The following is a 25,492-nucleotide window of genomic DNA, read 5'->3' as shown; positions in this document are numbered from 1 at the left end:
TCCCATCCCATGGATCCCATCCCACCCCACCCCTCAGAGCCTCGGCAGGCACTCGCAGCTCAGTGCAAAGTCTCAGTAAACATTTATTCGAAGCTTTGCCACAATACCTTAAGTTGATTTGTGAAACTGGTCTACAAATACTGAACTACGGAGTACATGGTTTGGATGGTCCGATAAAGGAATAAATAAAGGCATGTAAAGCTCTGTAAAAAATAAGTCTGGTACAGTTGTAACTACTAACAGTATTACCAGTAGGATCTCGTATGTGTCTAGGATCAGAAGTGAACACACGGCATCTCTTCAGACCAAATCGTTTTTACATAAACAATTGTACAAACTGAAACACTGTAATCATGAAACCTGATGTACAAAACAGGATGGAAATCACTACCATCAGTGCCAACAACAAGTGCTACCACAGCAAATAGAACTTCTGAATAAAAGGAAAAGATCGGTTTTCACATGTGCTGTCATCACAGGTCGATGAATTATCCAAAAATTTTAAAATACATGCGGATACAATAAAACCTTTTATTTCCCAACCCAGACAAAGAGAACTCATGGTCACTTAACGCCATTAGCTGCCAAATACGGATCAGTATGTGAGGCAAACCACACTTGAACACTTCCACACCACCGAAGAGCTAAGGTTGATACTGGTCTATCCACAGCGACGACGCAACGAGCCTCGAGAAGCAAAGCACGACGTGAAGGACGCGCTAGAAGCACAGCACTGAGCCACACCAGGTTTGTGCACTGCACTCTGACACCCAAAAACCACTGGGAAAGCGTCACATCCCACAGGACACATCGGGTATCTACAGCGGTGTGCGTCCGGAGGAGCCGCCCTGCCTGAGGGGAAAACTGCAGGATTGCAAAGGCTGGGTCCTAAAGGAGGCAGGTGAAAATCCTCCAGAGAGGGAAGAGAACTGCAGGATTGCAAATGTTGGGTCCCAGAGCAGGCAGATGAAAACCCTCCAGGGAGGGAAGAGAACTGCAGGATTCCAAAAGCTGGGTCCTAAAGCAGGCAAGCGAAAACCTTCAGGAATGGGAAGAACCCTGCAGGATGGCAAAGCTGGGTCCCAGAGCAGGCAGGTGAAAGCCCTGGAACCCCGTGGAGTTCCCAATCCCAGCAGCCAGAGCCCATCCTTGGCACTTGTGCCCGCTGCTCACACAGGGATGGGCTCTCCAGTGGCCACAGGAAGGTCCAGGAGCAGGTCCAGGTCCTGTCCTGCAGGAGCAGCCAGCTGGGGCTGTCCCTGTGTCACCTGTGCCCCAGCAGCAGCTCCCAGCAGGGCACCATGGCTGTGGCAGAGCTCCATGAAGTCACAGCAAAAAGCCAAAGCCACCAGGGTTGTGCCATGCCATCCCTGCCCTGGGCAGGTGTCACTGCCGAGGGATGCCCCAGTGCCACCCTGCAGGTGTCACTGCCGAGGGATGCCCCAGTGCCACCCTGCAGGTGTCACTGCTAAGGGTACCCCAGTGCCACCCTGCAGGTGTCACTGCCGAGGGATGCCCCAGTGCCACCCTGCAGGTGTCACTGCCGAGGGATGCCCCAGTGCCACCCTGCAGGTGTCACTGCCAAGGGCTCCTCCAGTGCCACCCTGCAGGTGTCACTGCCGAGGGCTGCCCCAGTGCCACCCTGCAGGTGTCACTGCCGAGGGATGCCCCAGTGCCACCCTGCAGGTGTCACTGCCGAGGGATGCCCCAGTGCCACCCTGCAGGTGTCACTGCTGAGGGATGCCCCAGTGCCACCCTGCAGGTGTCACTGCTGAGGGATGCCCCAGTGCCACCCTGCAGGTGTCACTGCCAGGGTTTGCCCACAGGTGACACAGAGCCCTGCCTGTCTCTGAGATGCTCTGTGGGATACAAAAGCATTGCAGCCACTGGCACGAGTTTCTAAAAAACAGCAAAATCCTCCATGGATAAAGTAGATGGCCCAGTATGGAAAATACTTGTAAAAGGTATTTACAAAAGTTGAAAGAGATTAAATACAATAATACCACATTCATGTCCCCAAAAGCGCTTTCACTACAGTGCATGTTTAAAAATACAGAGCATTTTTAAAGTATATATTTATATATGTATATATATATATTGAAGATTAGATTGTGCTTTAAAAAAATCATTACTTCTGAATTTGACTAACGTGAAAACTGAGTGCTGGGAAAAATACTGATTAAAAATACCCAATTTTATATATACTGCTTTTCACATAACATTTTGCTATACATGGGATGCAAGTAAATATAAAAATACCATTTTTCAAGCAGCAGGGTGATCGAAATAAAGAGTATTAATATAGGAGGGCTGATTTTACAAAAGTAAGATAAATGATTAGACAGGGAGGAACCATAATCCAAATTAACTTTTTTATAATACTTTCAAAGAAATCTTTATCATAGACACCTCTTAATATATAAATGTTCAGTATTTGCAACTTTAACGTTAAATATGGATTACACAAAATACAATCTATGCAAACTGACCCATGCACATTGACCTAAGAAGGCAATGGAGCCACTGACACGAGCAAGGTTTGCAAACTTTGGTCCTCAGGTCTCACATTTGGCAAAACACATCAAGACCTGACAAGCTTTACTAGTCAATTCCTAATTTCCAGGTTGGCATTTTAGCCCAGTCCTCTGTGCACAACAGTAGGGAGAACTGAGTCTACAGGGAAGACTCCGTAATACTATGGAAAATGAGCTGAAAAAAGGAATTTACCGTCATTTACATTTTCAGCTTGACCTAATGGACTATTTGCTGCCATAGTCCCTATCTGATCACAGGAATGATTTTAAGTTGTGATAACCAGTTATTGAACAACTCTAAACTTGTTAACAAATGGGGTGCAGGGGGATTTACAGGAGACATAAAAAATTAAAATCAAAAAATGCATTCCAACCGTGCCAAGTGCATATGAACTTCAACCGTGTTGAACAGAAGTGATCACCAGGAGTAAAGGCCATTAACATGGATTTAAAAACAACCCCCGTGGAAATGCCACGCGCAGACAGACCCAAAGAGGTTTAGGCAAGCAACACACACATTCCAAGAAGAACATTAAAACTTCAGCATAAAGAGAAAAATAAACTCGCCCCACAGTTACATTCAGTTAAGCATCACACCCAGAAGCTTTGCCCAGCGGAAGGACAAGCTGTGCCCAGCCTGTCCCACTGGGCTGGCACTGGCAGGCACACCTGGGAACCTCCTCCTCTTCCTCCTCCTCCTGGTCCCCTTGCCTTGCAGCCAGGCCCCATCCCAGACCAATTTTTGTTGCGTTTTTTGATGCAGCTGTTCGTTTGGACCCTATGGGATATGGAATGCTCCAGCTGTGCTCCATCCTACCCCTGGCGCTATCAGAACTGTGCTCATCACCAGGGGCAGGTGCTTCCCTCCCTGCTCACACCTGTGTCCTTGCATGCTGCTGTTTCCAGGTGAAACCACAGTTCAGGCTTCCTTCCCTGAGCTTCCCTTTGTTTCAGTAAACCAGCACAGCCAGTGATGCCCTACCATGTAAGAAACACAGAAATCCTGCAAAATAAAAATTGCTCCAAAGCTCCAGTGCTTTGAAAGGGAACCGTTTCCTACACCCTCCTCCTAAAGGTGACTCGCTTTTCCCAAAACCTAACGAGGACAGAGACTTCAAGCAAAAAGCTCCTATAAAACTATTGGAATTTTAGAAAAAAATCCAGATCTTCCTGAAGGTAATTTATTGCCGCTGATTGGTCCTGAGAAAGCTTTAAGCAACAATACATTTGCACGTGTTTGAACTGCTGCCTTTTCTGAGAAGGTACGTGGGTCCTGAGATTAAAAACCATGTTTTACTCTATGCACTTAAGCTTGGAAAATGCTTCACTGTGCAGATCAAATATGAATTACAATTTGTCACGCTACATCTTCCTTCTGTGCCAATTTATTAAAGCAGATTTCCTTCCAGACACTAACAAATTAAAGCTCTCGGGATGAAATGCAATGATAAAATGCCACACGTGTGCTTCCTCACACTGGACTGGCATTTAAGGACTTCAGATCTTCCTTCTCCCTCATTCCCCACCTCCTGTTAAAAGCTATGGTGTGAATTTTTTGGCCTGGATACCAGAAAATTCCTCATCTGATACTCTATGAAAGGCAACTTCAAGGCAATGAAATAAGCCAACAAAAACACAAAAACATTCACAACTCTGAAGAAAAAATATGGACCCACAGCAGTTACTTCTCAATGGAAGTGCTTGGTAGCTTGAGATTTTTTTTTTCTTTTTAACTGTTAAAGTGTCAAATTTGCATATGTTTAACTCAATTTCAATATCTGAAAGACTACTCAATTTGCTTTTATAAAAACCTTACAAAAGATGTTTTTAAATGCTTGTAAAAGTAAGCGTTTATCTACTGAGAAAATTCTAGTACTGGATAAAACTCTGAATATACAGCTGAATTTTGTAAATGTTGTTTCTTTCTCCTAGAAGTCTAACGGCTGAGTGTTTAACCTAGATAAATTAGTCTTAGACACGATGAAAAGTTATAACTTTGCACACTTTTTACCATGTGATGTTTTGTTGCTTTGTAACTTCGGATGAGACAGTGCTTAGGGTTTTTCCAGAGCTGGTGTTCAGTGGTCAGCGGGGGCTGGCTCATTGCTCAGCGCCCCTGTCCAGGTTCTCAATCACCCTGGAGAGGCGGATGTTCAGCAGCCTGATCTGGCTGTCCAGGTGGTCCATCTTCTCCTCCAGGCTGCTGTTGCTGTTCCTCCTCCAGTAAAAGCCAACGGGACCCGTCATGAAGTAGACGGCCACGACGAAGCAGAGGGGCAGCACGGCGTGCTCGGGGTCCCCCTCGTACTTCTGCAGGATGTACACACAGGACAGGGTGAACAGCGCCACCCTGGCGATCCAGAAGAAGCGGCCGAACAGCATGTGCAGCAGATAGAAGAAGAATCCGAGGAACAGAGATAAAAACCAGTAGGCCAGCAAAATGGCACCGATCAGCAGGAGGGCGCGCGTCGGGTTGTTGGCAATGGCTGCTGGGCTGAAATAATGAGTCAGGTTGGAGGCTGGAAAACAAAGGGAAATGAACAGGATGTTAATGAGAGTGGGCTGGAGGTGCACGGGGCAAAAACACACAGAGCACGGCTCCAAAGGGCCAAACCCCCACAGCAGCGGGGCAAAAACATGAGCACAAATCCAATGGGTCAAACTCCCACAGCACTGGGGCAAAAACAGGCACAGCTCCAAAGGGTTACATCCCCACAGCACTGGGGCAAAAACAGGCACCAGCTCCATCCCCACAGCAACAGGGCAAAAACATGAGCACAAATCCACAAGGTCAAACCCCACAACAGTGGGGCAAAAACACAGGCACAGCTCCAAAGGGTCACATCCCTACATCAGTGGGGCAAAACCCCAAGAACAGCTCTATAGAGCCAAACCCCCACAGCAGTGGGGTAAAAAAACATGAGCACAGCTCCACCTCCACAGCACTGGGGCAAAAACACAGGCACAGTTCCAAAGGGTCAAACCCCCCAGCAGTGAGGCAAAAACAGGCACAAATCTAAAGGGTCAAACCCCACAGCACTGGGGTCACGGCACTGCTTTCTAAAGTAAAGGGTAAAACTGGTTCACCTATTTCTGGATGAACCTTCCCTCAAATCACTGGCTCAGCTCCAAGGATTCAACGGAATTCATTCCAGGAAAGGTGGGAAAGGCTCTTTAAAGACGAACCACTCTAGAGCCTGAGGTCAAAACTCATACTGAGGCTACAGATCCTGCTTTGTAAAAGTGACATTCTAAAGGCTCTCAGCTGCACCTCTCCTTTCTCTAGTCCTCATTGATTTCTCTGCACTGTTCCTGGCTGTGTGAATCCATTTAATGATGGATTCACCAAGGAACCAGCCATGCCTGGTAATTCATTCTAAACACATCCTGTAGATACACAGACAGAAATGGAATGGTGGGGTTCAGTCTCCATGTTTGAAGATACTAATAGGAAAATCAAAGCCATGGGAAGCAGAGAGACACACCACTGATGGATGTTTAAGCAGCATGATAAAATGTAACTGTTTTCCCATTTGCTTGTAAACACTGATACAGGCTGAGACAGTTCAAGGGTGAGCAGGCATCACACTTACCATCAATTCCAAGAACATCTAACAAATCAGTCCATATTCTCCAGAATGTGTCCATTAATACATCCACCCCATTCACAAACCTCTCTGTCAACCTTGAGAAAAACTGAGAAATAAAATTGAAAATTAAAAAAATCCTCAATTCCTAAAGTAACACTTTGAGACTTATTTGTCATGAGTAGAATTATAATTCATTAAGCAAGATTTTCAGATTATTTTGTCGTCCTCATGGGAAAAATTGTAAATCCGATTTTTTTAACTCTGTGAATCATGAATTTATGCGCTGCAATTATCGTTATTGTAGGTATTTTGGCATGTAAATGCACATCTTGGCAGGATTTTAAAATGCACTTTATTGGCTTTACTATCGTTTTGAAGATTAGAGATAACACTATTACCAACAACTGGCAGAGCAAACCAAATAATTCCTTTCATCGAGCAACTGAGAGATGTCCCCAGCATCACACGCAAATGTCTCAGGTGTACTCAGAGGTCAATCCTATCTCAGCCTGAGGACAGCAGGCACGGAGGAATGAATGCACGCCTGCTTCCCTGCCAGTTGCGCTGGCCCCACGAGCACAGGATGCTCTGCCCTGCAGCCAGAGCGATTTCAGCTCCTCACCCAGCGGCCCGGCCGCCTCCCCACCTCACACCACCTCTATTTAAGCCTTTAGCTGCTATTTCCCCCCGCTTTCCTGCAAGCCCGGCCTCCCGGTTTGCTCCCCACAGCAGCGCTCCTGAGGTCGCCGACGAGGCCACGGCCGGTCCCGCACCGAGCGGGGCGATGGGGACGCGGGGCTGCGGCCTCAGAGCCGCCCGCTCAGCGCCGGAGCAGCGAGGCGAGGGAGCCGGAGGGGAGAGGGGGGCGGCGAGCGGCACCTCACCTTCTGCAGGGCCCGCACGTTGTCCTCGCCGAAGAGGCCGCTGACGCCCTGGTAGAGGCCGCTGGCGGCGCGGCGCAGGCTGTTCTGGCGGTCGGCCCCGCGGCTCCGTGCGGCCCGAACACCGGGCCCCGCCGCGCCGAGCAGCAGCAGCAGCAGCAGCAGCAGCGCCGGGCCCCGGAGCTGCACCCGCCGCGCCGCCGCCATGGCCGCCCCGCCGCGCCCGCCACAGCGCCGCCCGCCGGCCCCGCGCCGCAACTGCGGCCGCACGGGCGGGGCTCCCGCGGCGGGAGGAAATCACGGGGACGAGCGGCCCTGAGGGGAGAGACCCGGGAGCGGGGCTGCGAAAAACGCGTAAACGCGTGCTTTATAAATGGCTTTTCACAAAGATTAAAGTGAATATTTTATGTGTTGCGTTAGAAGGTAATGCTGTGTTAATTCTCCTAAGTACTGTGTAAAATGTAGTTTTAGGTTATAGCAAAATGTTAAAATAGAAACTATGCCATGTAAGATACTTTTTTTTTTTTTTTTTGTAAATAAGGGACTTGCACTGAGACAGCAGCCTCAGGACACCTGAAGCTTTCAAAGAGAATTTATTGCTCCATTACCAGAAGAAACACATTTCCTCCTGCCTCACTCAGGCAGGACGATGCTGTCAGGATTCAGAGGAAGAAGCTGACACTGCCCAGACAGAATCCCGTGTTTGAATGGAATTTATAGATCGTGGATGAGGTGTATGAATATGCAATAGGTTATTGTTTTTAAGGGTTAATCCTCTGTTAACGTGGGTCCTTCTTCGGGCTTGTGCTGCCCAGAAAAAGGTACCTGGACGTCCGTAACACTTTGTTTCTATTGTCTCATATTGTCCTAATCCAAATTGTCCAAATTATTATTAGTTTAATTGTATTACTATTTTTCTAACCATTTTACTACTATTAAACTTTTAAAATTTTAAAAACATGTGGTTGGCGTTTTTCACATGGTCGGACCCCACTGCTCCACCCCACACACACACACACACATGGCCAGAGCGCTGTGCCTGCTGCCACAGGGTTAGATTTTATTTTAGATTTTCAGATTTTGTGCTGCTTTAGGGTGCAGGTCTGAGCTTTGTATTAGTAAAATAAAGCAATTCCATCTCTATCTGGGGACCAAGGATAAATGATCCAAATCTCGGGCCCAAGAGCACAAACAACAGTGGAATGAAAAGAGAAGAACAAGCAGCATGGGACTTAATAATCTAAAACTATAATTGCAGAATTAACTCCAATATGCAAACAGAGTAGAATTTACAAAAGTGAGAGACTCCCTGACCAGTCATCTTTTTTGTGTCAATTTTTGGGTGTAGGCCTGGCTGGGCTCCTGTGCTGCCCAAGGTGGATCCATGGAGGCCCTCTAATAAATCCCTGCTTTATTCTGTGGCTCTGCCTGGCCTCTGTTCCAGGGCAGCCTGCACAGGGCACCGTGCCCAGCTCGGGGCTGCTGGGTGCAGGAGAGATAAGGAGCTGCTGGACAGGGCCCAGCAGAGGCCACAAAGATGATTTGGGATTTGGAGCATCTCATATGAGGAGAAACTGTGGGACCTGATTTTATACTCCTTGTTCTTGGAGTTTAAACTGTGTGGCTCAGCCTAGGACTGCTAGCTGAGTAGACATTTAGAATATAGACATCTCTGCCATGGCCTTTTTCCCAGTTTTATTCTGGCCAAAGCACTTATTTTCACATTTAGCAGAACAGCCTGGACATTTCAGCATTGTTTTCTATTCGGCCCTGGAAGGCTTGGGCCCCCATCCAGGAAGGTACTTAGGATTCGATTTCAGCAGGATATAGATGCTTTGTACATTTATAAATTTTGCTTTCATTTAAGATTTGCTGATCTGTTGATACCTGTGTACAGTCTGAAGCCTCATGCTTTCCCAGAACAGGTTGGTAACTGATGATATTTTGGAGGTTCTTAGGAGGTTTCTGTCAATGCCACGTTGTGCTTGTCCTCTGAGCACACACTAAATGTCATTTTCTGGGGCATTTCTTGCAAGTTACATCATGCAAAATAACCTTAATGAAAATTAGTGTTGTTTTCTGTGCCTGGTATATTTCTTTGCTTTGTTTCCAGTTGCCATGGCCTTCCCTTGTGTTGTTTATGATTCATTGGGTCTTGTTTGTGCAAATTTGGGAACGTTCCTATTTCTCTGTGTGAATTTCTGTGGAGGAATCCCCTCAAAATCTCTTCTGTTGTGTCTTCCCATCTGTTCTTCACGGAGTTCCAGAGGCCTGTGGTAGTGGCTGTCCTTTGCACGAGGTCAGGAAATTTGGGAAAATTCCTGGTATTTCACTGATATCCTGGCCTGTCTCAACGAGCCCATTTCAGGTGAGTTTATCTCTCCAAATGTCCAGCTCTTATGAAATTACGAGGTATTTCATCCTCCTCGTTTAAATAAATAGTGTCAGCTCAAAGAATACATTGCATCATGGCATGAAGGCTTCTCAGTGAGGAGAGCTGGGAGATTTCTGGAAAGGTCCTTTGGTGAGGGTCTCCCTGTACAAAGGAGGCATGGATGTGCTTCTCTATTTCCTCATCTGCACCAAAATCTCTGTAAGTTGTTTTACTCAGAAATAGGGATTTAACAATTTGAGAGGCATTTAGAAAAAATTGGGGGCTTCTAGGGGTCTGAGTTTTTAGCAGATTGCAGGGTTTTCTCTTTTAAAATCACCATTATGCTCAAAAATGTGGCATGGCCTTAAAGAAAGCCAGCTGGTGTTACAGTTCTTAACCTCCCTGACCCTTATGTTTCTGTCTTTGCTTCATGTCACAGCCTCAAGCAGTCATAGCTGATCTCTTTATGGCCATTTGTCATTTAGGCCTTTTTTCCTTAATGTCCTCCCCATGAGGGTTTTCTTGCAATGTGTCAACATTTCTTTTCTTCTTTTCCTTTTTTCCATTTCCTTTTCCTTTTATTTCTTTTTCCTTTTCTCCAAACACCTTTGATTTTGATTCTGGTTGCTTGTACTCCTGACACTTTGTAGAGTCTGCAGATGTGAAATGAGCCAGGAATTTCTTATTCTTATCCAGATTCATTAACCAGCTGGCTGATGCTCTGAATATAGGATTTTTATTTAAATTTCCAAAATCTTTAGATGTCTTAATCCAGTTGTTGGTTCAAGGGATCATGGTCAGGCCTTGGCGTATTGCAGAGATTGCTCTGAGGTATTATTACAAAACTTCTATCTCATAGATTCTGGCATTTCATCAATTTAGTCTTGCAGGTGACTCCAGGTTACCTCAGAGCCCTCAGTGGGTAATGCCATCAGCAGCATGATTCTTTAGAATGGCCCCTAATCTAATCTGAGGCAGAAAACATGATTTCATTTCTACCCTATTATTACTATTAGCAGGCATAAGGCAAGGTTTAAAAAGATTTGGGAATGGGCAATTCCAGTCAATCTCATTCAGGCTATTTTCCTCCTCCTAATGTAGTTTCCAAACTTAATTGCAATAGTACTGCAGTCCTGTTAATACCTATTTTCTCATTAAAGGTTTGTTTATTTTTCCTTCTTTTACTTCCGATTTTTCCACAGTCACTTTTGAAAGAGGGAAAAACTGGTTTGGATAAGGGAAAACTGGAATGGAGGCAGGGAGCATGGATGCATAACCCCCTCTTAAATAAATAGTAAAACTCCTTTACAAGAGTAAAACTGCTGCTAATAAATGAGAAAGTGCTAGCAGGCTTTCCCAAAAGCCCAGTTCTATCAGCAAATCCATCGTTCCCCTTCCTCCCTGAGCTATAACCGGGTCAGTCCTTTATAAACTACACCTTTTTCAGCTCAGTGAGAGGATTTTTGGGTCCCTTCTCAGGTGATTTAGCTGCTCATTTTCTTTTTAGGAGTTCAGGTTGCTTTGGGTGGGAGAAAGCGGCAGTTTTGCCTCTGCTTTTAGGAGGAAATATTTAGCAGAAAGGATATTTTAGACATTGGAGCAGCTGCTCGGGAAGGAAGGTGGGTGAATGACCGGCCCTGGAGGCGTTTCAGGAAAGGTTGCATGAGGCGCTCACTGCCGTGGTCGGGTTGACAGGGGGGTGTTGAGTCACAGGCTGGAATCGATGGCCTCAGGCGGCTTTGCCAGCCGAATCGATTTTTTGATGCTAAAACGGGAAATTTCGGCACCGCCCCGGCGCTGAAGGGACCCGAGGGACCCCCGCCCCTCCCGCCGACCGCATGAGAGCGCTCCTCTGATTGGGCACACCTCCCCCTGATCCGGCGGCTCATTGGTCAGCGGGGAGAGAAGCTTGAGAAAGCTCTGCGCTGATTGGTCCCGGCTGGCGTCGGCTCTTCCCCCGTCGGGCCAGCCGCGAGGAGAGCGCGCTCTGGGCTGATGTGGGGCCAGGCGCGCCGCAGCCAATCAGGCGCGGCGGCGTGCGGGCCGCGGTGCGCCGCGCGGGATCCGTCCGCAGCCCGGGCCCGCCCGGCCCCGAGGGGCGCGGCGGCGGCGGCGGCGGGCGGGGCGCGGAGTCACGGCATGGCTGGGTGGGGAACGCTGCTGTGAGCATCGGGGTCCGTCTGCTACCCAAGCGCCGCCGTGTCATCCAAACCAGAGCCTTCAGTGCCGTGTCGGATGTGTCCTTAAGCACCGTGATTCCACCAGCTCCCTGGGAAGTACAGTCCAGTATTTACTGTCTGTGGGAATAAAAATACTAAGCTAAACCTCTCTCCTGGCGCAGCTTTAGGCTCTGTGCTATCACTTGTTCCCTGGGAGCACAGCCTGATCCCCCTGGCTGTCCCCTCCTGTCAGGAGTTGTGCAGAGCCACAAGGGCTCCCCTAAGGCTCCTTTTCTCCAAGCTGAGTCCTTTTCCAGCTCCCTCGGCCTCTCCTGGGGCTCCAGGCACTTCCCCAGCTCCATTCCCTTCCCTGGACACACTTTTAATGTCCTCCCTGACCAGAGAGGCCCAGCCTGGGCACAGGACTCGTGTGCGGCCTCACCAGAGCACAGGCGTCAGTAGACAGCCCCACACTCCTGAGCTGCGACCCCCTCAGTAAAAATGACAAATTACAGCTCTGTTTCCAGTCCCGACAAGGAGTGCCACAGCCACAGAGGGCATCCAGCAGGTGTTTGCTGAGGTGTCACTCCCCACCTGTCCCACACCTGGCCCTGAGCTCACCCCCGAGCAGGGCAGGCTGTTTGTTCATTGTTATAACATTCACTGCGGTGAATGGTGCAGAGGGGCTGCCTGGGGGTCTGAGGCAAAATCCTGCTGCCCCTTTTGGGTTGTGAAGTGTTTATGACATTAACAGAGCATTAACCTGGGTGGGTGCATCCACTGCTACATGACATGCAGGCGAACAACGTAAGTTATCCCTTCCTCAGATAGCAGGAAGATGGATTCTCCAGGCAGTTTCCCCACTACAAGCTGCGGATCCCCAGGCCATTGAACCCTCTGGGACCTGGACACTGCAGCTCCCGCCCTGCCTTCTCCCTTATCTCTGTGCTTGGCAGGTGTCCGGCCATGGATTTCACACTTCCATTGACCTCCGGGCGCTGCCAAGGCGAGGGAGGCACGTCGGGCAGATAACGTGTTCCCATTCCGCCTCCCCCAGTCGCTCTGGGGAGAGTTATTTAAAAATACAACAGATTTCAGGTCTGTCTCGACACAAATAAAAATTGTGGATTGTTTAAATCACATTTCCACGGCCTTCAGATTTAATAAAGGAGTTGTATTCTGGTAGCACCAAAATGTAAATGACATGTAGAGCAAGTATACAATGTAGTACGTGTATTTTGCTTTCATATACTGTATGTCCGCATAATTTCCCATCAAATTCCTGTTTTTGAGGTTTCCATTAATTAGAAGCAAACCATGACCTTGAAAATAAGTTACATAAGCAGCATGGGTACACCGTGAATCGTAGAGTCCTTTAGGTTCTAAAAGACCCTTAAAGATCAAGGACTAGCAGTGAATTGCACATTAAGTGCTTTATTACCACCAATTCCCAGCTGAAATCGGTTGCTGCAAAATCTCGATGGTCACTAGCAAAGTGCACATTTAGAAAGCAGAGCAGCAATATTAAGTTTTAATCCAAGGCACAAGCTGTGTAGACTGGGAGCGTTACACAAGCACAGCCGGGATGGCGAGGCCACGGAGAAACGCGTTTCTTGCCTCAATTTTGGCTCAAAGGCACTTGTTGGTACTTCTTCAGGCCTCCTTGGGGAAAAAATAAACAATCAGAGCGGCGGAGTTTTTGCGGCGATGCCGTGAGGAGCGCGGAGCGATGGTTCCTCCCGGGGCCGTCTGGTGACCTTTAGAGGTGACAGGGACGGCGCGGCGGCTCTCGGCTGTCCGGGCGGCCGCTCCCCATTCATCCCGCACCGCCCGCGCCTCCCGGTGCCCCCGCGCTGCCCGGGCCGTCCCCGCCGCCCCTGCCCGCCCATCCCGCTGTCCCGCTGTCCGTCCCCCTGTCCCCGCTGTCCCCACCGCCCCTCGGCGGGCGGGGCGGGGCGCGCCACCCCGCACTTTTCTCCGCGGCGGAAGGTTACGGAGTGATGCGATCGGCGGCGCCTTTAAAGGGTGCGCCCGGAGGAGGGGCCGCAGTCAGCGCCGGGGCGCGGTGGGAGCTGTGCGGTTCGGGCTGTGAGGGTGCCTGCGGGACGGACGGTGCTCGCCTCGCTCCACTGCCGCCGCCATGTCCCGGGAGCCCGAGATCATGGAGTCGCAGGTGATGTGGGAGCCCGACACGAAGCGCAACACCCACATGGACCGGTTCCGCGCCGCCGTGGCTAGCAGCTGTGGGCTCCGCCTGGGTGAGCGCTGGGCGGGGGCGGGCGGGCGCTTCCCGGGGCCGTACTCGGGCTGTGGGGGCCGGCAGGCGCTGCCGCTCCTCGGTGGCCTCACTGTGAGGCCCATTCCGTGTGCCGCTCCGCTCTCGGTCCCCGTGGGCACCCCCGGGCGGGTGGGCACGGAGCTGCGGGAGGGATGCTCCGCTTGAGCCTCAGCCAGAGGCCTTTGGGGCAGCATCCGCTGGAGCGCAGGTATGTGCGGATGGGAAAGGCAAACAGCCTTATCTGTGCCCGCTGTGTGGCTGGATGGCGGCCCGGGCAGCGCTGCCTGCGGAGCCGCCCGGAGTACGGGCAGTGCTGGGGCCGGCAGCGACACCGGAGTCACTCCGTGTTTTAAAGGGAAGGCGCGATCACTGTCGCTGTGGCTGAGGTGAGTGTGAGCCTTAGCGTGATCCTTCAGCAGCAGAGGCATGTGAGAGTGGCGTTATGGTCATTTCAGTATGAGGCGTGTGTGTCTTAAAATAGTCAGGTATGCTGGGAGGTGAATGGTGAGTAGGGAGGTGAATGGTGATACACAAGCTTGCTCAGTGGTGGAAGTTGCTATGCATCTTCCACAGCTCTTGAACTGCCATCCCTGCTTTGTGCTTGTTCAGAAATAGCTGTGTGGTTCTTTGACTGGGAAACAACCTGTTGTGCTGAAACGAGGCCTGCTTTGGGCAGGGGTTTGATGTACAGAGGTGTTTCCAATTCAGGGTTGTTTTTTCCGTAATTGCTGGCTGTAGGTTTCCGTGTCCCTGGGCTCTCAGGAGTCAGTGGTGCTGGCTCTGGGGGCTCAGGTGCATCATGGGCTGGTCATTTTCAGTACATGTGGATATCAAACCCTTCAGTTCTGGCTAGTCAGTTTTATATCATTCTCCCTAGATATTTGGGGCTTATGTCAGTTTCTTGTGTAGCTTTCCTGTAGTCATTTATTTGATGGAGGGTGAAAGGAGTAGCTTTGGCAAGTGGCTTGGAAGTTTGTCAGTCTATTACAGTGTCAGTGGTGTGAGCAGGCTGGTTCTGGAGTGGGAGCAGCGTCAATAGTGCTTCTGGCAGTTCATGTCTGGGAAACACTTCCTTACCTTTGTTACTGTGTGGGTGAGCCAGGTCATTATTTTGGTTGTGGTGCTTTCCCATTGGAATCCAGGTGTGTAGTGTCCTAACCCTCCTGCTGGATGGGAAGCCAGTTAATTCAGGGTTTTAGGCAACTCTGAGTGGAATGATGCAAGTGGTGCACGGGCAATCAAGAGCAAATGTAGTTTCAGATGGGCTGCCTGTGTTTATGGCTGGAACAACCAGAACTCTTGTCATCCCACTTGGAAGTGGCTTTCTCTGTTGGAAGGTGGATGCCTGTGTATATTTAGAAACCTTTGTCGGCTTCCATTAGGCTTGCACTGGTGCTTGTTGGCATGAGTGCTATTCACAACAAAGAAGGGATGCTCTCCAGCATTAAGAAGTGAACTCTGAGGAGAGCTGAGGGCAATATAGGCTCCAGACAGTGCCTCTGCTGGGCCCTGGAAATGCAGGCACAAAATGCAGTCACAAAAATCAGTTTGATTGCTGAGTAACAGGCCTGTGCCCTGAAGGACTTGTATGCTGCAGCTTATTTGGAACAAACTGTATAGACAAACCAGAACAAACTGTTAGTGCTGTAAGAAACCAAATTAGTAGTGACTTGCAGCTCCTCCCATGTATCAAATGATTTGGAGCAGGTGGTACAATTGGGTTTTAAAGGAGGAGATGGAAACTTGAATTTTTCTTGTGTCAACTCTTACCTCTGTGCAGCTGAAGTGTGGAGTAGGGGATAGTGATGAGTAACTGTGGGGTGTAGAAAGGATGTGTAGAGGCTGGGATTTGGGAAATGTGTGGATGAAATCTGCATCACATAGAAGAGCCTTTGCCTTGTCTATCAGTAATACCATGGGGATAATCTCACTGTGATGGAAAGGATTGATGTGGGAAGAAGATGTGGAAGGGACAGACTGTGTAGGGAAGCAGTTAAGCAGTGGCCAAGTGTGAGTAACAGTGCAGAGATTATTTTGAATATTTTTCTTTTAAAAAGCTGGAAGATGTCCTCCTCCTAGAAAAGGGATTGCAAAGATGACTTTTGCAGCAATTGGCTGGTTAACAGGCTGAAAAACCAGAGATAATTGGTGAAATGCCTTTGAGTGGTTTAGCTGAAAGCATCAGATAGGGAACAGTTGGCAGAGCAGGAAACTTACTGTCACTGATGGCAGAAAGATTTAATTGGTTGCTGGCACAGCTTCAGATATTGTGGACATGATGGGGAAATGTCACTTCCAAGCTTGCAGTGAGAATTGGCTTCAGTTATTCATACCTAGAGCTGTGTTACACTGATTTTCAGCATTCAGTTTGAATTGTGGGGTTTGCTATGCATGCTTCAGGTGTCTCACTATCAGGTAAGACTTAAACTGCTTATTTGCATGTTTTTAGTGCCAGGCCATGGTGTTAGTGTTTAGTTAATAAACCTCTTGTTTGACTTCATCCATGCTGTTTCCGCATGAAAAGGAGAGCTGCAGTCTGTCAGACCTCATACTCACTGAAAATCAGCTGTGCTTCCTGTGATGCCACAGTTGGATAAAGAGTGCCTCTAATCTCTGTGTCCCTGAGCTATCAGAGCCCTTTGGCCCCAACTGGGACCTCACAGCAAATGTCCCTTGTCAGGAAGCCTCGCTTATCTCTTGCTGTGTGAAAGTGTCCTGTTGATAGATAGGAAGTGTCAACAGGCAGGACTTGTTTAATCTCCAGTTGCGCTGATGGGAGGGCAGTGTGCAGGTATTGCAGGGAGTTATTAGGAAAGGTCACTGGCTCTGGGGTGGCAAATGGCTCATGGCACTCAGCTGAAGTGCTGCCATCTGCTCAGGTGTCCAGGCAGACCCTGTTGGTTCTGTAGTCACTTGATTTTAGCAGAAATGATCCACTCTGGGGTCACATTTATCTTCCTAATTGTTATAGCCACAAATTTCTTTTTCTGGGTTTTCCCTAACTGTAGTTTGTGTGGATCCCTGTGATTCTCTCATAATGCTGACACATATCTGTTGCTTCCAGCCAACTATGATGAATTATACCAGTGGTCAGTGGAGTCCTACTCAGACTTCTGGGCAGAATTCTGGAAGTTCAGTAACATCATCTGCTCTCGCCTCTACGATGAGGTAAGTTCAGTGCTTATCTCACAGCAAGTGCAGCACAAAGGGGAAATAAACTGATGTTACAATCAGCCTTTTGACCTCTTCTTGGAACTCTGGGAAGTGATACAAGGAATTGGCCCTGTCCTGGCTTTCCTGGTGTGGTGGATGGTGCTGTTCTGTTGCTGGCACTGCACTTTAGGGCAGTGAAACCCTCGAGTTTTGTTGTCCTGAACAGTTCTGCAGTGTCCTTGTGCTCTTGCACACCTTGTCATTCCCGGCTGCTTGTGGGGAGTCTGCCAATGCTCTGCCTTAGGGAATATCATCCTGGTTTTGTACATGCTGGCATTCTGTCAAGTCCATGTTTGCCTTCCCTGAGTCAGCTTACCTGACAAGCACAAGTGTTACACTCTGGCTTTGTAGAACTGGTTGTGGAGGCTCTGCAGTCAGGTGCAGGCTTGAAACATCTCTGGGGGAATGGTGGTGGTTGGACACAGGCACGGGTGGAACAGCAGGCAGTGCCACAGAGTTCCTGTGGAACAAAGGTGACTCTGCAGCTCTTGCCAGTGGAGCCTTTGCATTGCCCTGGTGTAGGATATCCACATCCCCCTGTGCTTTTCCATCTGAGGGAGATGTTGGGCTAATTACTAGAGCAGCTTGATGGAGTGGAACCTTCCTGGCCTTTGGTAGGGAGGACTGGACTTGTCTTAATGCCTGGAGTCCCTGTGTTCCAGAGCCCTCAGGACTGGCAGTCCTGCAGAGGGGACTGCAGGTTTCTTTTGACTTGTCCTGTTTTACTGATTTCTGTACTGATAGGGTGGATCAAGTGGTTCTTCCTGCCATGGGGCTGTGTGCTCAGGTGTCTCATTTACTGTGGCCCACCCTTCAGAACAGTGAATGCAGCAAGAGTGTAAGAGCTAGCCTGCTTTGGGGGGTGTGGTCTGAGCCTTATCAGCACTTAAACTTTACATTTTCTATGGAGGCTAACTCAAACTCTGGGAACTGTCAGAGTAGCTGAGCTGGTCTCTGCTACCTAGAAGGATGAAAAGTTTGATTTGGAGTCTTGCAGCTTGATCCTGGCTGTGTGCTGGAAGTAAACATTGTTTTGTGGTGACTAAAATTTTTAATGAAACAGAGTTGACTCTTTTGTTCCCAAGCAGTGAAACAGCCTCTACTTCCACAGGTTATCCTAAGAAAAACAATAAAACCTTGTGTACACAGAGTAAAAGCAGCCAGGATTTAATGTAATCCTGGTAAAGGTTCTGAGTGACATCCGTGTCCCCTGTGACACGAGCAGAGGAACTGAGTGTGCAGAGCTGTGCTGGCACTGCAGTGTCACTGCAGGCAGCTGCTGGGAGTGAGGGCTGTGTGTGAATGAGCAGCCCCTGACTCTGCTGGTGCTGTGCAGGGGCTCAGGGAGGGATCAGCTTGTTCATCTCACAGAGCCCCAAAGACTGAGCTGAACTGGGACTCACTGGTGTTACCTGTGCTGATACTGGCTGTGGCTCCAGCTCCCTGTGCTAGTGCAGCTCCTAGGAACTCTGTGAAGGATTGTTTCCCCTTCAGAAAAACACAGTTATTTTGGATCTTGTCCTGGAAAACGTTGGAAACATTCTGCTCACTTTTCTTCAAGCTGAGGAAGTCAGAAATGAGTCAGTTTTAAGAGCAGCTTCTAATTGCTGCAGTAATGTGTGTTAGTATACAAATCATTTGTGCAGCCTGAGTTGATGTAGATGTTATAACTCAGTTCTTGCCAATTGTTAGGAGCAGAGAAATCTGAGCTCCCTTTTTTAGAAAATACATTTGAAATAAAACAACGCAGTAGTGCACTCAACATGAGTTTTAACTTAAAAGTTAATTTTAAGATTGCCTCCAGTCATACATGCACTGCTCTCAAAGCAAAAACCTTTGGGTTTTCTGGAGTGGGATGTATTTTGGGGCTTGCTTGGCTTTCAGAAGAGCCTTTCACTTGGGCTGGAGGAATGCTGTTCCTGTAATGTATGTGCAATCCATGGGAGAGAACCTGAGGGTATAAACTGAAGCTTTCAAAAACACAGCTGTAAAATAAAGTTTCTATTTAAAGATTTCCAAAGAAATGTGCTGCTGAGCAGCTGAATGAGAAGCAGAGGGACATTTTGGGAAGAATTTAGACCTTGGGCTAATGCTGAGGGGCTCAGTGTTATTAAAGTTAGCCTTACCTGTGATTTATGAGGGGGTTTAATACTTTGAGCCTTAATTAGTTCAGGAAGGGGGAAGTTATTTCAGCTGACTATATATTATTATTTTTCATTGCATTTTTCAGTTCCTTGCATGTCTTAGTCCTAAGTGGGGAGTTAATACGGGTTTATTATGTTGTTGGATCCTGTTAATTCTCAAAAATTAAGAACTTGGATAAAAAGCTGGAACTCTTCAGTTACATTTGACTCTACAATGAATTCTTTTGAGTTCCCATTGTGTGACTCCTGCTGTTGGTGGGGCAGGGTGGGTGCTCACAGCCCCCAAACAGGGGGGCAGGATGGCCTGGCACAGTTCAGATGTGCTGTAGCTCAGTTGGGGTTCCCAGGGGCAAACCCCCAGTGTCCCTGAGCTCTGTGTGCAGCTCCTGCTCTGGGTGTAGTCACAGTGGTTTGTTTTACTTGTGTGTTAAAGGCTGGTCCAAAGGTAGAACTGTCAGCAGGGAACTTTCCCTGGTTTTGTTGTAATGACGTGTTTGCATGTGACAGTTGACAAATAATTAAACTTTCCAGGCCTCTAATTACAGGATCAGTGTCTGTTTGCCATCTGTGAGCTGGGAGAAGTGATTCTTGCCTAACAGGGTCTGCAGAGAGCTTGGAGCTGCTGAGCTGACTTGTGTTGAGTGCTGTGAAAATGCAGTTTTATTTGAGCTGCCAGCAATGATGGTGTGTCTCTTTCAGGTGGTGGATACATCAAAAAAAAATGCAGTTTTTTGTTTGAGCTGCCAGCAATGATGGTGTGTCTCTTTCAGGTGGTGGATACATCAAAAAAATGCAGTTTTGTTTGAGCTGCCAGCAATGATGGTGTGTCTCTTTCAGGTGGTGGATGCATCCAAAAAAATGCAGTTTTTTGTTTGAGCTGCCAGCAATGATGGTGTGTCTCTTTCAGGTGGTGGATGCATCCAAAAAAATGCAGTTTTTTGTTTGAGCTGCCAGCAATGATGGTGTGTCTCTTTCAGGTGGTGGATACATCCAAAAAAATGCAGTTTGGTTTGAGCTGCCAGCAATGATGGTGTGTCTCTTTCAGGTGGTGGATACATCCAAAAAAATGCAGTTTTGTTTGAGCTGCCAGCAATGATGGTGTGTCTCTTTTCAGGTGGTGGATACATCCAAAAAAATGCAGTTTTTTGTTTGAGCTGCCAGCAATGATGGTGTGTCTCTTGCAGGTGGTGGATACATCCAAAAAAATGCAGTTTTTTGTTTGAGCTGCCAGCAATGATGGTGTGTCTCTTGCAGGTGGTGGATACATCCAAAAAAATGCAGTTTTGTTTGAGCTGCCAGCAATGATGGTGTGTCTCTTGCAGGTGGTGGATACATCCAAAAAAATGCAGTTTTGTTTGAGCTGCCAGCAATGATGGTGTGTCTCTTGCAGGTGGTGGATACATCCAAAAAAATGCAGTTTTGTTTGAGCTGCCAGCAATGATGGTGTGTCTCTTGCAGGTGGTGGATACATCCAAAAGCATCGCAGAGATCCCTGAGTGGTTCAAGGGCAGCCGCCTGAACTATGCAGAGAATCTGCTGAAGCACAAGGACAATGACAAGATTGCCCTGTATGCTGCAAGTAAGGAACACCAATGCCTTGTGTTTCTCTGCTGCTCACAGGGCTAGGCCTGATGAAACATGGAAATAAACTGCTTTGGATGGGGAGAGAAAAAAGGGTGATAAAGTCAGTGCCACTGCACAGTCTGTGATACAGGTCTGCAGAAAAACCCAGCAAAACATGCTCTGGGAATATAGATCTGGAAAATCCTGTCCAAGCTAAATGAAGTTTTATTAGAGGTAGTGGAGGTCACGCTGTATTTAACATCACTCAGTATTTGAAGTATTATTTCACATTTGTCATAATTGCTTGGTTTGACATGTGGTTACTGTCCTGTAGGTCTTTTTGTTAGGAAGTCATGAGGTGTATCAGAAACTGCTTTGTCACATAATCACAGCTGGTGACAGCAAAAGGAGCAGAACTGTTTCCTAGTTGATCATTGTATGAATGCTGGAATGAGCAGTTGGCTCCTCTGTGGTGAGCAGAATTCCACCTGCATCTCTTCTGTGACCTTCTGCTGTGTTTAATCTTCTTAAGGCCTCTTAAGTCAGAGTATTTCTTGGTAACTCTGTGCTGCTAGGTCAGAGTGGTGGCTGGGGGGCCTGGCTCAGGTTTGTGTTCGCTGGGGATGGCACAGGGCATAGGAGTGTAAATGTAACTTTGCTAAACAATTTCACTTGTCCCTGGCTCCCATGGTGAGTCTTTTTTGTGATTCCCTTCTCCTGGGGCTTTAATCATGGAGCAGGATCGGTTCTCATTTCCTGTTGCTCTGTGGGAGCCCAGGCTCTGCTGGCAGTCCCTGCTCAGTGTATGAGCAGGGGCTTGGGCTGTTCTGCATCCTGAGCTGCTCCCTTGCTTTGTGCAAGTCCAGATTTACTGCTGTGAAGGTCTGAGAAGGCAGAAGACTGAAAAATGCCGTTCCCTGCTTAAGGCAATGAGTGAGGGCAGCTGTTCTGAAAGGAGCAGGGTGTGCAGCTCACCTTTCCTGTGCCATCCTTGGTTTGTGTGTGTTCTTCGTGGCCAGGGCTGGGTGGTGGAGGTAGGACAGCAGTCACACTGAGGAGGTGCACGAAGGGACTTGAGGGTGACAGATTTTTGCTTTCATAACGTTTAGGTTGGTTTGTTTTGTTTCACGAGTGATTTATTAAGGGCTTATGTAACACCTGACATTCAGTACAATAGGGAAAACACCCTGCAGATCCTTTCAGAGGGGAGTTGAGTTCAGTTTAGTTTGTTTGCTTTGTGCTACATTGGCAGAGGCAGATGTTCCAAAAGCACAGCAAAAGTCAGGCCTGGATGTGCATCATTTTCTAGTCACTGACTTAGTGTAATAAAACCTGAACTTGTGCTGCTTCCTAGACCTGATGAGAAAACTGAGCAGAAAGGTAAAATGAGGTTCTTATGTTGAAAATTAGCCTTGGTGAGTGCAATCTATTTACCATGAATCCTCCTTGAGAGCACACCTTTCTCCATGAATAGTTTGTTTCTGCAGTGTGTTTATCTTTAGAAATGCCCTCATACCTACTGAACAAACACCACTGATTAATACTTGATTCCCATTAAAAAGAAGAGCTTTTGGTGCAGCTTAAGAGCAGCTTCATAAGCAAAAATATAAATATTTAGTGGAAGCTGTTCTCTTAGAATTGATTTGTACTAGGATTGGTTGTTTGTGCTAGACTCACATTGCAATGCCTGATTTCTGACTGATTGCTTTACTTTTCTTTCCTCAGGGGAAGGCAAAGAAGAAATCCTCAAAGTTACTTTTGAAGAACTGAGACAAGCTGTAGCTTTGTATGCTGCAGCCATGAGGAAGATGGGAGTAAAAGTAGGAGACAGAGTTGTGGGTGAGTAAATTTTTAAGGGGCAGGAGGTGGAATTTTATTTGAAATGTGCAAGTGAGTAGTCAGTTACAGAAACATGGCTGTGAAATAGTGTTTCAGAGAAAATTTCAATAAACATTGTAAAGAAAAGGATCTTGTGCTGCTGTATTTACATTTGTAGGAAAATGCATTTCTAGAGGGAAGGAGCCTGGACTAGCCCGTGGGTTCTGTAGCACTGAAGGGGGAAGGAAAATGCTTCATTCACCAAGGTCTGCTCCAGAAACACTCTGAGGAAGCAGAGGAGGTGCAAGCTGTGCCTCTGGCTGAGCCTTGATCACAGGCTCTGGCTGATTGATGTGGGGCAGTCGGGGAAATGCTGGTCCAGGGCTGTTTGTCCTGGTGCCCCTGGCAGTTCCTGAGCCTGTGGCCCCAGGTGCCCCAGTGCTCGGGGAGCTGCAGGTCTGGAGAGCCTGTCCTGCCCCCCAGAGCGGGGACAGTGAGCAGCTGCTGGGCCAGAGCTCCTCAAGTCACCAGTGCAGAGATGGGTTAACCCCTGAGATGCTTTCTGCAGCTCTCCACATCTTCTGCAGCACTGTTTCCTGTCAGGAGACTGTCATGTGTGGTTTTCTGTACAAACAGGTTTTTGTGCTGTGAACAGCGTGTCCAGTGTGCAGTCCAGGCTTGGAATGGAGTTCCATTGATTTCTGAATTGCTGGGTTTCATCTCCCAGCTGAGCTGCTTCACCTCTGTTTTGTGTGCTCTGATACTCATTAATTTGTTGGTGTAGTGCAGGTCAGAGCTGCAATATCCTTGAAGCTCCTTGGCTCCTACCTGGCAGCTGTGGGGTTTGTGCCTTTGTGAATCCCATGTTCCTTGAGCAACACTTGGCCATTATCCTAAAGAAGTGTGTGTAAATTCTTACATGATGCAAACCCACAGTGATGAAACTGATTTGTTTTCTGCATGCTGCAAACTTTAACATGTCTTGAAAACTAAATTTTAAACCCACAACTATGACCTGGAAGTGTACATCTCTTCAGTAGAACTCATTTCTTGCATATGGTATGAGTATGCTTGGAACTGGAAACATGAAATTATCACAGCTGGTGGCTTGGTTTTTAACATGGAATTAGAGCTAAATCCTTAATTAGGTATGAACCATACAGTGAAGTTGGGAAGGTTTGTCTGAATGAAGATGGAGTTGCTTGAATTTTATCTCAATTTTCTATTTTAATGCTGTATTATCTGTTCATTTCTTCAGCAGCAGGGAAAATGTACTCAGCAGCTGGGGAAAACCTGGTCTTGAAATATTGCTGTAGTCTGTGCTGCTAATAATGCTATTATAATTTTACTAACAGTTCCTTTTAGTTAATGACTGTCTTGTTTAGCACTGCAGGCTGGCTGATTTTTGAATTTTTTGTTTTGGTGGCTGCCTTACCTCTTGTTTAAATCAAAAAGCATAGTTGATAGTATTTTTCAAGTATTAATAAAGTCACTTTAGATACTTCTGTGGGGGTCTCAATTTCTCTGCTATCCCAGAGGATATTGGCAGTCACTGGAAGAGCTCGAGTGTAACATTTCAGTCAGAGGCTGGAGCTTCCCAAACTGAGTTGGGCAAGAGACATTAAGTGTTGGGTGGGGAAGCTGGAGTCCTACACCCACTTGCAGTATCAAAAATCAGGCTCTCCAGAACTTGCCAGAATCCACGGGGATGTAATTTGTCCCAAAACTTAGAGCAGATGGCAGAGGGAAAGGCAATTCTTGCTGTTGCATTGTAGTAACACAGGGCATGCTTCTGCTGCTTCTGAAAAATCAGGTTTTAAATGGAAAGGAGCTACTCTATGAACTTCATTACAGCTGCCTAGCATGCAGTCAGCCTGTCAGGTTCTGACACCCTTTGTTGACACTTTCTCTTCAAATCTGAGCTGTGTGAATTACACATGACTCTTACTGTTGTTTTCCTGTGAGTTTCATCTCCACGCTTTGCTGCCTCTAAGACAAGGCTGCTTTAACTTCTCATTACGCTTAACATCCCCCCTGGTTTGTTCAGTGCAATTTCTGCTTGCATCATGACAGTAATAGCATGTTGGAGCTGGAGGTGGGTGAGTGTGGGTGGACAGGCTCTGGTGTCAGCACTTTTTTCAGCTTCATTTCATTCCAGTCTTCCCTCTCATTCACTGAGAGCACTTAACAGTGAACATAATCGAAGCAGATGTGTTGTGAAACATATTTCTTCCTCTGAAGATGTCTTGCAGTGCTGTCAGTGATGCTTGAACAGTAGGAAGAGGCTTGGAATGCCTACTGCAAGCTCCCAGAGCCACATGTGAGGTGCTCCTGGTCTCCCAGTGGCCATCTGGCAAATGATAATGACTAAAATAAGAACAAAACACAACTGGGAGGATATTTCTCCTCTCTGGGTTGCTTCCACTCCATCCTTGTAGCCAGCTTTGCGCTGTTACAAGTCAGCAGTTGGAAACAATCTGATCTTCCCCACACAAAAACATCCTTTGTTGGAGGTTTTTTCAGGGATGGCTTGGAAGGCAGCTGTGGGGGACAGGTTCTCACAGCCTGTTTCTGTGAACAGCAGAGGTTCTCAGGTTGTTTTTAATTACAAGTAAAGGTGACAAACATGAAGGCCTTGAGAGCCTTGCACATCAGAGTTCTCAGGCAGCTTTCTCATAACAAGTGGATGTTCTATCTTTGGCTGTTTTGGGAAAGCAAAAATAATTTTGAGAACCCAAATCTTGGTATTGGAAACATAAGGAGGAGTTGGTATGTTATCTCTGACCTATTGTGAGCTCAGATTTTGCAATATGCATGAAGTGAATTAACACTGTTATAAAAAGTAACTGATTGATGAATAAACCGGAGTTGATGCTGATCAATGAAAGGTGGGTCTTCTCCCTCCATCTTCAATAATCCTCAACAAATATCAATGAGT

The 25,492-nt window shown here is 47.6% G+C and overlaps 2 protein-coding genes across 3 annotated transcripts in view; one reads left to right on the top strand and one right to left on the bottom strand.

Annotated features, from left to right (window-relative positions):
* Positions 1-59: 59 nt before the first annotated feature.
* Positions 60-7,265, bottom strand: BRI3BP (BRI3 binding protein). Of its 2 annotated transcripts, XR_012583118.1 has the most exons (4): positions 7,009-7,265; positions 6,128-6,230; positions 1,490-5,053; positions 60-1,453 (listed from the first exon to the last, which is right to left on the bottom strand). XR_012583118.1 is itself a non-coding variant. In XM_074554605.1 (3 exons), the coding sequence occupies exons 1-3, from the start codon at positions 7,210-7,212 to the stop codon at positions 4,635-4,637; spliced, it is 726 nt and encodes a 241-aa protein (XP_074410706.1). In that variant the 5' UTR covers positions 7,213-7,265; the 3' UTR covers positions 60-4,634. The 2 variants fall into 2 exon arrangements, 1 of the variants encoding a protein (XP_074410706.1); XM_074554605.1 differs by having other exon boundaries at positions 60-5,053.
* Positions 7,266-13,569: 6,304 nt separating this feature from the next.
* The window catches only part of AACS (acetoacetyl-CoA synthetase), a 41,169-nt gene continuing 29,246 nt past the window's right edge, over positions 13,570-25,492 (top strand). The window contains exons 1-4 of the mRNA XM_074554634.1: positions 13,570-13,796; positions 16,881-16,984; positions 20,632-20,752; positions 22,462-22,575. Coding sequence (XP_074410735.1) covers positions 13,679-13,796; positions 16,881-16,984; positions 20,632-20,752; positions 22,462-22,575 — 457 coding nt within the window. The 5' untranslated portion in view covers positions 13,570-13,678. The remainder of the gene's footprint in view (positions 13,797-16,880; positions 16,985-20,631; positions 20,753-22,461; positions 22,576-25,492) is intronic.

Source organism: Zonotrichia albicollis, chromosome 18, assembly GCF_047830755.1.
Source record: "Zonotrichia albicollis isolate bZonAlb1 chromosome 18, bZonAlb1.hap1, whole genome shotgun sequence".
Lineage (NCBI taxonomy): Eukaryota > Metazoa > Chordata > Aves > Passeriformes > Passerellidae > Zonotrichia > Zonotrichia albicollis.
Note: the sequence above shows the minus strand (reverse complement) of the source record. Positions and strands in the feature narration are given on the sequence as shown.